General features: G+C 40.5%; 1 protein-coding gene across 5 annotated transcripts in view; it reads right to left on the bottom strand.

The window, feature by feature from the left end:
* WDFY3 (WD repeat and FYVE domain containing 3) overlaps positions 1–13,375 on the bottom strand; it is a 352,404-nt gene that overhangs the window by 171,821 nt on the left and 167,208 nt on the right. For all 5 annotated transcript variants that reach the window (XM_068233510.1, XM_068233509.1, XM_068233512.1 and 2 more), the window contains 2 exons: positions 9,819–10,012; positions 7,563–8,020 (listed from right to left, as the gene is read on the bottom strand). In XM_068233510.1, the coding sequence (XP_068089611.1) occupies positions 7,563–8,020; positions 9,819–10,012 (652 nt within the window). The remainder of the gene's footprint in view (positions 1–7,562; positions 8,021–9,818; positions 10,013–13,375) is intronic.

Below are 13,375 nucleotides of genomic sequence, written 5' to 3'. Positions count from 1 at the left end.
TTCTAGGCAGCAAAAGATGTCACAATGGATCACCTCAAGATTTAGTCCTGCACAACTTTCATTCTTCATAAAGTAGATGAAGCCTGAGTTTGATTAATTCATTCTTACACAAAGCTCGGTCTGAGCCAGTTTGCCTGCAACTCAGAAGTGATTATCACTAACCGGAAAAGGAGTTTATTTTTCTCGCAGGCTTGACCCTTCAACTTGTTTGTTGCAATGCTAGCAAAATTCCACAGCTCTACTGTCTGTAAACATGCAAAATAACTACAGCTTACATTGTTTTCAAGTAAATGTCTTTAAAGCTACAGAGAGGTGTTTTTTTTTAACTCCCTAAATAGTGTGACTTAACTCCCTAAATGTGGTTCCAGTGTGTTGCGAATTAAGTACGATTATTATTTTTTAGTATTTATATAAAGCTGACAACTTCCACAGCTCTTTACAGAAAATATAGTCTTAAACGTCCTACAAAGGTTAACCCTGAAAGCTGAGCTAATGGGTACTGAAGAACACTGTGCATTGTGCACTTAAAAGATCCTTTAGCAGTAATTATTTTTCAAAAAGGACGCCCAATGTGTGTATGGGGAGTTGCACATGCAGAGCGTAGTATGCCCGGGTCTGAGGGCCCCGATCGGGAAGAGGATTAAGTGGATCAGTACAGGAGAACAGAGGGATAAGCCAGGGCACAGGAGGTGTAGTAAGCATCCGCACAACTTCCTATATACACACATTAGGCGTCTTTTTTTGAAAAATAATTACTGCTAAGGTATCTTTTAAGTGCACACTGCACAGTGGTCATCAGTATCCATTAGTTCATCTTTCAGGGTTAACCCGTGTGGGACATTTAGGACTATATAAATGGAAAACTGAAGTTTAGGACCAATCACGAGGCTCGGATACTGCACAGTTTTACAAAGTCTTGTGATTGGTCTAAAATGTCCGCAGTATTTGAATTTGCACAGAAAAAGTCTGCAGCCTGTGATTGGTCCAATGCTTCCGACTCAGTATTGTATCAAGGATGTCTGCATATTAGCGAACACCTCAAAAATGTTTCCTATTCCGCAAAAACAACTTAAAATAAAATTACATGACTAAACAAAACAAAAAACATTTCCACAGAAGGGTATTCTCAGAAATTGGAATTTCTGTGGAATCGGCATTTCTGACCATCACTAGAGCAGAGCCGATATCAGACACTTGGCATCCAAATTACCCTCCTTGCACCGCCATAGCTGATGATTATATTCTGGGCTACGGCGGCACCCAAATTAAACGGCGTGCTGTGCATGTTTTTAATTGGTTTTGGCCAGCCAACCTGTGGTTACTAAGCAACAAATGACCTAGGCAAGCAGCCATTGTTAGACAATAAAATAGATGAAATACACAATATGGAGCTATGTCACGGTTTTCAATAAAAGTTGGTTGACATAATATATATTTGAACACTTTGCAAACAGGCCACATCCCAAAGATAAACCTGTAAAACTGAAAGCACAGCTGTAATGTGAGCACAGCACTGTCCTGCCAGTCTTATGATAGCCATTTTTCATAGCATAGTCTGTGCATGGCTTGCTCCTCTTCCTGACACCTGCCTGATACCTGGTGCTCAAACTGTGGCTGTTGATCAGCAGTGGGTAAGTCAGAGCTGTAAGTAGGGTGACACTAGGTGCTTGTGCGTGTGGGCACTCATGCCACCCTGTCTTAGTGGATGTAAGCTCTAATAAGCCGGCAGCTGAAGCAGAGCCGATCAAGCAGGAATAATAATTGCACTGACAGGTTACTTTCTTTGACATCGGTTTCTTTCTTTTTCTTTTCTAAATTGAGAGCCTTCTACAAATTCATTGCTATCTTTGAAATGCTTTATTGAAAGCTCAGAACAATATTGAAGCAGAACTTCAAAGTAAATTTCCCCCTTTGATAAAGAAAATTAAACATTGACATTTATCTGAACATTTGAAACTAATTTAACAGCAGTATGAAGTATTTCCATCTCTGCCCACTGTATGCAGGGATGATCTGTTCACACGCTATACTTCTATATTTGTTATATTATACTGTATATCCAAACTATATACCATTAAATTACTTTTCATCTAGTGCACATTTTTTTTTCTTACTATTTATATTTATTTAATGTGCCTGTGAAATGCTCTTTCGTCTATGGAGTCCTAGAGCTGCTTAGCAAGCATTTCATAGCAGTTTTGATTTTCTACAGATGTAAGAGATATGAGGATTTCTTAGAGGACTCAATGGATACCACTAAAGCCTGTACAAATATAATGGATGAAGGTATGTTAACATGCATTTTGAATAACAATATCTTCAATAATATATTTGTTGGAAATATGAAGTATGCTTGACCTATTTGTAAATAGACAAGTTACTTCCTCTATAAAGCTAGCTGAAACACTATTTTAGTATCACTTGACATAAACAAGACGTGCAAGTGATCACATAAGATTTTGGCTTATGGCTTCCCTAGCAATAATGAGAATTTACAGTAGGTGAAGAAAATGTGACATATAAAAAAAACATGCCTAGCAGTGCTACAATGCAGACATAACACCTGCTGGCCATGATGAGGCGTAAATTTGAAATGGCTAGGGCCACATTTCATCACAGGGTGAAGCCAAAAGACAGCTCACCCTGTTGCAGGCAAACTCCTGGGTGGCGTAAATGCTATTCCCCCCTACAAGTTGTCCCAACTGGGGGGGGGGGGGGGGGGCTGGGAGATACGAGATTCGTCGTCACACAAATTAGTCACTGAGTGCCACCATAGCCATAACTCTTATTAAGGCCTATGGTGGCGCCCAAAGGCTGAAATTAGCCGATTCAAAGGCGAGCTAGTTTTTCCTTCTTGCACGGCTATACAATGAATGAATTAAACTTAAACTAGTGGATAAAAAAAAAAAAAAACAACAAATACTAACCCAAGTAGTAGGAAGCTTTTGAATAGCCCAGAGCCTTCCCAAATCCTCCCTGAGCCCATCACTCTTGCCTGGGACCCGCTCCTGCTTTGTGGCCACACATCCATCCATGTATGAACATGGCCATACAGAGTATGGTCAGCGCATGCCCAGTAAAACTAAGGTGCTGATGCATAGCTTTTTTTCTCCATGCACAAGCGCTACTTGGCATGAGATGACCATACTCGCGCATGTGCAGTTTGGTTGCGCCCCTACATGGACGGAAAAAGGTTTAAGCCGGAGACAATAAAATAATCACTTATGAAAAGTTGGCCAGAGACATAGTTTAACCTGCAAATTGTAGCCTGGTAAGTATGAATTTTCGACCTCTTATCTGCAGATTAGAATATGGAAAAACAAACATTGTCTTGTCTACCGAAAGAGGGTCTATTACTCACAAATGTCTAGTATGTTGTGAGATGTAGATAAGCTGTGTTTTGTATCCAGTTGTCAGCATTCAGGATGACATGGGGAAGCTTCTAGAGCTGGGGTGTCAAATTCAAATCACATAAAGGGTTAAAATCTAAAGTCTAAGTCGTTGGCCAAATTGCTTATTAAGATTTAACATTTATTGTTTCAAATAATGTGGCATAACTATGGCAACCAAGGGGGTCCCGCTTCTCCCCCATTTGCTCAGTAGCACAGTGAAGCAGTTTAATATTTACCTGCTCCAGTGCTGCTTCACCATTCCTCTGATCTTCCTGACATCCACAAGCTCTATGCTGCATTCCTTTGGCTCTGAATGCAAGTCATGTGATCAGGAGCTGGAGGTATGGAAGCACAGAGCGTGCAACTGCTGGGTTTGGATCTTTATGGTAATTTCACTGGGGTGTCCCGTGGGTTGGTGTTGCCTCTTATCTCAAAAGGACAATATTTCAACTAGATACACTGTCACCAGGAAGCTCCTCAGGATGGTAAGGCAATGTGCTGATTTTTTTCTTTGCTTACAATGATGAACATTTGAAGCTCTTGAGGGCCACATAAAATGGCAAGGAAAAAACACATTCAGCACGTGGGCCTCGAGTTTGACACCTGTGCTCTACAGCAGTGTTCTCCAACTATGTCCTCAAAGCCCACCAACAATGCATGTTTTGTGGAAATCCACAGAGATAGTTAATCAGCTCTACTGAGACACTAATTACCCCACTTGTGAATGTTTGTGGTTTTCTGCAAAACATGTACTGTTGGTGGGCCTGGAGGACAGGGTTGGGGAACTCTGCTCTACAAGATCCAGAGGTCTTCCTCTTCCTAGGTAAGTATGTGTCTTTGTACCAGAGGTTCACCTATGATACATTTTAAATATGGCTTCCCACATCCTCCTCAAGACCACCAATCCAGCACTGGGATCTTCTGGAAGGTTCCAGCCACGCACTCATTCCAGAACATGCATGGATGCCCTGTGGAGGCATAGCATGCCCCTCACCCTGCGCAGTAGCACAGAGCCACTCAGAGCACAGAGGCGAAAAAGTCAAGCCCAAACGGCTCCATACTACTGTGCAGGCATGAGGTGACCTGTGCCTGTGCAGTGCAACCACACTCATTCACGGACAGGAGGGCGGCTTTTGTTGAAGTGGTTGGGTGGGTCCCAGTGCTGGACTGGCGAGGTGAAGGGGGATGGGGGAAGTCTCTGGATTATTCAGAGGTTTCTCTCTGCTGCGGTAAATATCTAAAATAGGGAACTTATTTCCCCTACAGGTACACTTTACAGGACAAATGAAGTGACAGGGAAATGGAGGCTGCCATATTTATTTCATTTTGAGCGATACCAGTTTCCTGGCAGTCCTGCTGGTCTATTTGGCTGTAGTTGTGAATGGATCAAATCAAAAACTAGCATGAAGCTAATCCAGTCAGATCGGACAAGAAGGTAAGAAACACCTGATCTGCTGCATGCTTGTTAAGGGTCGATGGCTGAAAGTTTTAGATGCAGATGATCAGTAAGGCTGCAGGCAACTGGTATTGCTTAAAAGGAAATATGGAAGCTTCCATATGCCTCTCATTTCACTTGTCATTTAACCTTCCTGGCGGTAACCCCGAACGTGGCTCGGGGTAAGCCGCGCAGGAGGTTTTCTCAGGCCCTGCTGGGCCGATCTGCGTAATTTTTTTTTTTTTGCTGATCGCAGCTAGCACTTTGCTAGCTGCGTCAGCACACCGATCGCCGCCGCCCCGCGCCGATTCGCCGTTTTCCGCACCGCCGCAGAGCCCCACCCCCCCCCCCTAGACCCCTGCGCTGCCTGGCCTATCAGCGCCAGGCAGCGCTAAGGGGTGGATCGGGTCTCCCTTAGACGTCACGACGTCCATGACGTCGGTGACGTCATCCCGCCCTGTCGCCAGGGTGACGGGGAAAGCCCTCCAGGAAATCCCGTTCTCTGAGGCGATCGGAGGGGCTGGGGGGATGCCCTAGGCTCGCTACATGATTTAAAAAAAAACAAAAAAAAAAACGGCAGCACTGCCCCCTGGCGGTTTTTAATAGACCGCCAGGAGGGTTAAAGCGAAGGTCTGAATATACACAGAAAAATACATTACCTAGTTCGCAATTAAAACAGGGCCTTAGATAATTTTAGACCACTTCAAAGATAAAAATTGGATGGCGATTTGCATATCCTAACTATTCTTTCATTTCTCTCAACAGCTTAAACATGAGATCCTCAGTTGACTGTTTATCACAGGTTAAGGGTGCCATCTGTGGAGTAAAAAGCAAGATCTCCATAGCTGCTTTGTACTTGTGAGAACACTGAATTTCATTAACTCCTTGAATGGCAGGTATCCCCAAGATGGATTAAGCCTGCAGCCTAACACAGTTTGTTCTAACATAAGAGCAGTGATTTTTAACTTCTAGCATACCGGTAGTTGTTTTATCACGTGCTGTCAACAGGACTGCTGTAGATACAGTATGTGGGGCAAACAGCCAATAGCCAGAGGCCTCTAACACTTGACAGGACAGATATTTTTAACCAGAATTAATTTCTTATCAATCAAAGCTCAGCAGATTCATAACAAAAACATCAAATTAAATGATCAAAACAGCAATAAAACCTATTAAGACAAACAAAACTAATACCATATATGACACGGTCATAGCTTTTTTTGGATTCATCTGTGACCTAAACACGTCGCTCCACAGGCTGTTTTACCCTTCCCTCCAACAACAATTTTCATCTTTAACCACTCCTCTCATTCATTAGGCAATACATGTATCACTGCTTATCGCACCTAAATGATCTTGTCTGGTTTTATTAGTTACAAATTAGGCTTTTAGAGGTAATATTTATTTTCCGTAATTACTTTATTTTCTATGCATTTTAAAGGGAACAACTAAAAAAAAAAAATTACACTATTTACAAAACTCCATCCTCTATAGTGTTAAAATAAACAATGCTTCTGTAGATAAAATCCACACATTTTATTTGCCTTGGCTATCACAATATTTAAATTATGTTCCTAGTACAATCTATGTAAACAATATATTTGGAAATAAAGATATTTTCTCAGTTTAACTTTTCTCATTGTACCCCATCAATAATTACACGCTCTTATTTGCTAAAATTGCAGTAATATCCCATCATGGCAGACATATTAAAAAAGCCGAGTCCCTAAGGTAACTATTTATGTATTTATTTTAAATGCTGACACATTGTTAACAAGTGCTTTATTATAGAAACTATGGGGGGTGGAGGGTGGGGTTAATTTATCTGTATTTCGTTTGTGTAATTTTAACAGAGTTTATAGCACACATGCAATGGTTTGTTGGCTTCAGAAGCCATGATCCTCCCATTACAGGCACTTTCACTAGCTCAGGGAACACATGTTCCTATTCACCAATCATGGAGGGTGTGAGCGGGGAGAGTACGGGTGCGTACACGGCAGGGCAAGATTCGAGCGACACACTCAAACGTCCTGTTTGCAGTTAACAGCTGCAAACAGGACATTTTAATGTGTTCACTATGCAGCAACAGGGTAAGTGGGATGAAAATCAAAATTAAATGTTTGTTTTAAAACATCAAACAGTAAAAAAGGAATATAAAACTGTAGAAGATTGGTCTGATGTCAATTGAATGCATATTTACAGCTTACCAAAGCCAACTGATGATATTGCTGGCTGCAGGACAATGCATCAGACTCACTTGTAATTATGTAATTGATAAACAAATAAAGGAGCGATAGGGCATCCTGCTGTATCCAGGGTTCCCCCTGGATACAGCGGAAACTTTTCTGCATTGTTTACACAGCAATCTGATCATTCTGAATGGCACTATCAATTAGCAGTGAAGTGGAAAGTATCTTTTCAGTAACTTGGAAACCAGTCATATGGTCTTAGCTAGTAGTTTTTGCTGTGTTTAGTGCCTTATACTATACATAAAATTTGAGTTTCGTCCCACTTTAATATTCTGAAGAAAAAATTCTAGCTCCCTCCCTTTCATACCACCATGACACTATGGACATCAATTGTCATTCTAAATTTAGCTGTCTTTTGCAAAGTAAATGCACTGTTCCAGTTTTAACTATTTCAGATTATTTAGATGTAATAACAAAAAAATAAAATTTGTATACTTTGACGGTTCATTTAAACGTTACTATAAAAAAAAAATCAAGTTCACTTACCTGTCAAAGGAGTCTGTAGCTACTTTATACAAATATACAAACAGTTTGCTGCAGTGTTTTAGCACAGGGCATACGTAGTCCAACTGCACCAGGTCCTCTTCAAGAAGTCTCTGAAATGGTTGGTTATTGGAAGGGAAGACATTTGACGGTTTGATTTTCCGGGTTTCTGAAAAGCAGCCAAGCAGCCGTATGGCATCAGCCAGTTTTTCATACTGGATCTCAGTCTTAAAGAAATGAGAGTTTGCAGGCTCATAGCGCATGGCTGCAGTCAAAGTGCAGAAAACTGTGTGCAAAAGTTCAAAGACCTGGTTCTGGTTCACCTTTTCCCATCCATTCCTTGGTGGACAACTGAGAGACTTCTCCATGGCAACCAATAAAGATGTGACGTATACAAAGCCTCCAACTTTCCGGAAAACAGTTCTTGTTCGGTGGCTCTCTCTTAAAACTATTAAAAGTGCCTGCAAACCACACAAAAAAATTGATTAAATTAAAAAGAAAAAAAACAAAACAACTTACACGAAGAAGTCTTACGAGAAGTCCATGAATGCAATATAACAAATACAGCTAGAACTTCTGCCCTGATGCTTTAAGGTTCTGATTCCCTCAGGCAGGGAACACACTTGACTGTTTTCGTGCGCGTTTTCTGCACAGAAACACGGAGAACTCATGTTAATCAATGGGCTAGTCCACACTTAATATGTTGTTCGCACACAGAAAAAAAACTGACATTCTGCATCCCGATTCTGCACATTTTGTCAGTTTTCTCTATTACATCAGCTGCTGTGAAAAAACGCGCACGTTTTCCTGCAAAGAAACACACTTGGTGTGCAGAAAAAGTATGCAGGAAAACGCGCGCAGAAAACTGAAAGACAAGTGTGTTCCCTGCCTCAAGAAACACTAGCTTGTATATCCTTGTCTGCTTGCCTTGAGTAGGGATGTTCAACAATTCCAGCTCATATGCAAGTTTCATGTAAATTGTATGCGGCTCGGACAATAAAAAAAAAGCAGGAATTGGATTTGGTTGGCCAAATTCCAAGCTGAATAGAATTTGCATGCATGCAAGGATTGTTACAATCTTGTTGACCATCTCTAGGCTACAATTCTTCCTTGGGGGTCCCCATCCCCTCCCATATTGCAAAAACATGCTGGGTAATGTGTGTATCTAGTAACTTTGGCCATGATTCACTGAATTAAAAACTGCAGACATCAATTTTACCAGTGTTTATGCAGGCAATGTAACGTGCACTGCATACATGATGCAACTTATGGCATTTACACAACGCATACATTGCTTCCATTATGTAAGTTAAGCTATTAGAATTACGCTGCTTGTGTGAACATTTGTAAAACTGCCGCATGACAAATTTAATGTAATTTACTAAATCAAGTTCATTATATTGTGAGCTTTGTGGAACAGGATATGAATTGTGCATATTTGGTTTTGGCACCACTTATTTTGGGCGTCAGACACTTTTAACCACTTCATGCAAAATGGACATTTATAAGTGAGTGCAAAAAGGGCGTTTATAAAAAGGCAACTATTCTGTTAAAGCGCACACACCACAGAAGCGCGTGCACATGCATACATTTAAGACCTACAGCCCATGGTATGAAGTGGTTAAAGTAGTACTGGAATTGGGAATCAGAAGTGAAGGTGCCAAGTTTCAGTAACAGCTTCCCCACCAACTTTATTTTATAGAATGCCAAAGATTGTTTTCACAAAAATGACAACGAAACAAAATTGGGCGACTTCATCTATCTTTAGTGATAAGCCAATTATGCACTAAACCACTGAAATCACTAAGTTTCCAAATATTGTAACAAGGGACATTAAAATGAATGCATGACTGGTTTTAAGCTCTGCATCTCCTGTAACCGACACAGCAGTGTAGTGCCCTAAAGGGTGTATGGTGACCAATCCAGAAACTACAAGTAGGAAAATCTGTCACCAAGTCTGCTGTTTTGCATGCTTTTACTGCAGCATAAAATAGTGCAGACAGTCATCACAGTTTCTCAGACAATTAACATGATAAAATTACCAGAGAGCATAAAATTAGTTCATTTATGGTAATATGAAATAGTGTGATGACAGGTTCTCCTACAACTCCACAAGATGAGATTTTAGCGAGAGAACTAGTCATGCTTTCTGTGAAGATCACCATCTGTTATACAGGAAATTATTTTTAATTTTGGTGGAAGAGAATTAAAGAAAAACAGAAAGCTGAGAATTTCCATCCTAACTAGATAGTAACTCACTCGCAGAATGTCTGTCTTAAGCTGGAGCTCTGTTGGTGGAGCAGAGTGCATTAAACCTAAAAGAGTTCCCATATCATCATCACCACTGGGGGATAACATCAGTTGCTGGATCACCATCAGTGCATGCTCCCTGCATTGGGGGTACTTGACTATGTTGTGGACACATCTTGCACCTCCAAATTCTCTGAAGACACCTGGAGAGGATAAACGTACAGAATGTGAAAAAAAAAAACACACCACATTTAGGCATTTTACTGATAAAAAGACCAACAAGTATTCACTGAATTTGATGGATTCCGTAAAGCAAGGCACACTGATCTGCTATGAGCTCTAATTACAGCTACCAAACTTTTGCAATCCAAGAGCACAGCAAAAAAAAAAAAAAAAGGCTCTCTGAACCTTTTCTTTTGTGGTTCAGAACACCACCTGTTGCAATGAAAAATAAATATATATATCCTATATAATAAAACCCGTGTCTCTGCATCCTGTCCCTGTGTGTGTGTGTCCCTGTTTCCAGACCTGACAGTTTGCTTTCTGAGAACCTCATTGCATTGTGGGAAATAACAGCTTTCTCCAAGTGCCAACTTGCCAAGCAAACCACACCTCCCTGTGTGCATATATTTCGGACAGCGGTGCAGGATGGGCGAGTGGGATGGGCTTGTGCGCGCATTGCGGAGGTGTAGCGGTTGCGCCCTAGCTCCCGCTTTTTAACTTTTTACTAATAATATATATATGGTTAATCAGACAGGTGTCTCCAAGCCACATGGCAGTAGTATAAAGTGTCACTATTTAAAAGATTACTGGATTATGAAACATTATAAACATGAAAATGGTCTATCCTGGTTCATATTAATCCAAACATGCATCAGGCAATTCTTCAGCTCCATTTTCCTTGATTATGAAAAAGCGGAGGCTGAAGCAATAAAATCTTACAGAATTTGGCACTCGCAGCTACTGCCTACAATATTTGTCAAAATATCCCCTAAAATGTATGCCTTCACACATGACGGTTTGTGTTTTTGTTGAATTTACCTTAGTGTGTCTCTCTTTTCTTAACAATAGTGTTCACCATTTCTAAAGACAGGTTTAAAACTGGATCGAAATGTTATGTTAAAACAGAGAAAAGTGTGGTGAAAGTTTGAAATACAATTGCTGATGAAACCACTGAAGATGAAAAGAGCAGCTACATGCAGCTGTATATTTTTCATAATATGAATATGTAGATCCAGCGCAAGACTGATAAGATTCCTCTCTCAGGCTGGGTGCACACGTGGCAGTGCAGAAAACGTTGCATTTACTGCATATGCGTTTGTGTGTTTTACATGCATTTTCTGTGCTTTTGCATTTTGCTTTTTCCCCTGCACATGCGTTTTTCTTGCGTTTTAATGCGTTTGCGGTTTGCATATACAAAACACACATGCGTTTTGTATGCGTTTTTGATATGTGTACTATCCAAATCACAATTTTTTTTAAAGAAAAGCGTATGGAAACGCATGAAAAACGCATACAAAACATTACATTGCGTCACCATTGACTTTCATTATGTGCATTTTAGATGTGTTTTTAAAAAATATGCAACAAAAACCAGCGTTTTTAAAAACGCATATTACAAATTGCATACCCATGCGGCCCATTGCGTAACATTATATGCATAAACGCTTATTTTTACGCAACACTAGCGTTTCTGCCTAGTGTTTTCCCAGCCTTAGGCATTGTGTTTAGAGGTGACATTCTAGCCCTCGTCTCCAGACTCTTTAAATCAGGCGAGTCAGCCAGCAGGCCACAGTGTTAAAAGTTTTCACCTGTCCACATTTTAAAGTACAATCTCCAAAAAGGTATACATTGCAATAGTTATATCCATTAAATGGCCAAAACAGATAAATGGAGTTCTTCTTTAACCTACCCAGTGTTCAATTTCCCCAGGATTTCTGTGCAAACAGTGATAAAATTTATTTTTAAAACTTTTTTTTCCCTGTAACTTGCCAAAATGTGTCAAGCAAGGGTCTAGCATACAGTGCAGGAGAGTATTGATGTGTATGCATGTTTATACTGTTCACAGCATGTTTTTTTGAACGGACATTTCTGTCCATACCGCTAGGGAGGTTAAGACAAGAACATTAAAAGACCTCAGCTAAACGTGGTTTGTTTCAGCTGTAGTCTTTTTGTATTCCGACTAACATTTAGATGTTAAAAAAGGTGACATTACACTTTAATTAAAACATTACACAGCGCCGTGATTAACTGTAGCATAAGAAGCCTGCAGCTTTTTGCAAAGCAGAAGCATTTTACTTCAGAAACCTATTCTTCAGCAACCAAAGCTCAGATTAACCCACTGCTGTAGGCTACATCTTGTCGTCAGTACCTCTTTGTGAAGAAGAATACTGACCATCAAGCTAACTGAGAGCTTAATTAACCTAGCATCTGCAAGTAACAATATCACTTTATCTAACAGACTACACACAGAGCCATCAATTCCTACGCAGATAGTGGGGGAAAAAAGAGAGAAAAAAAAATCAACCTCAAAAGTCTGTGATTTCAAATACAAGAACACATTTGATAAGCCAGGAAAATATTACAAGTTTCAAACATAAAAAACATAGAAAAAACAGGTGACTACGGTTTCTCCGAGTAAGATGCCAATTTCAACAATAACATAAGTAAACTAAACTCCATGTCATTTGCAATTACAAAGAGCCTTTTTGACACCGTCATTTAAATACTGGAAATGTTATGACATATACTGCTACCAGGGTTTTACGATTAGCAGAATCTGCATCATTCCATAGTAGTTTATGGAATCTGGCAAGCTGTGTTCCAAGAAGGCAAATTGCCTTTAACTTGGGTACATACATTTTTACGCGTCGGTGGTTCAATGCGTAAAATTTTACGCATTGAACCAGTAACGCGTAAAAATGTATGCGTTAATGTTCCTGCACCAGCGGGAATGCGTAAGAATGTACACAATGCGGCCCGCCAACCACGAGGTCGGCAAAAACAAAACTAGCTGGTGGCGGGGGACTGGAACAGCAGTGACCGACTGCGAGGGCACAGGATGGTTGCATGGGGCTGGTAGAAGCCCCAGGTAAGTGAAACATTTTTTTTTTTTTTTTTGCCTGATCACTCCTTTAACGGCCCATAGTCGGTGCAAGGTAAGGAATTCTAAAGTTCTTCACAAAATGATGAATACATTTAAAGTAAAAAACTGTAGTAAAAGTAAGCCGATTAAAGCCGATTAGCTATATCTATAGAAATAACTCTAAATAGTACTTTCCAATCTCATAAATTTGGTTTTAAGATTTTTAACCTCTTCCATACCAGCAGTCTCTTAAAGACCAGAGACTGCTGGTACTAAAAAAAAGGCTCTTTCTGATGAATCACCACGCATATCCACGCCGCAACATATCCACTGCTCTCTTGGCTCACAGTGATCACAGGGTCAGAAGCCAATGAAAGTGGCTCCTGACCGGCTCACAGAGCTCTGCTGTCATAGCAACGGCAGAGCAAGGGGCTTGTGGCGAGTAAGAGATTTGCGGGAGTGGCAGATCAGAGAGGCACGG

This window comes from Hyperolius riggenbachi, chromosome 1 (assembly GCF_040937935.1).
Source record: "Hyperolius riggenbachi isolate aHypRig1 chromosome 1, aHypRig1.pri, whole genome shotgun sequence".
Classification (NCBI taxonomy): domain Eukaryota; kingdom Metazoa; phylum Chordata; class Amphibia; order Anura; family Hyperoliidae; genus Hyperolius; species Hyperolius riggenbachi.
The sequence above is the reverse complement of the archived record's forward strand: the minus strand, read 5'-3'. Positions and strand labels throughout refer to the sequence as shown.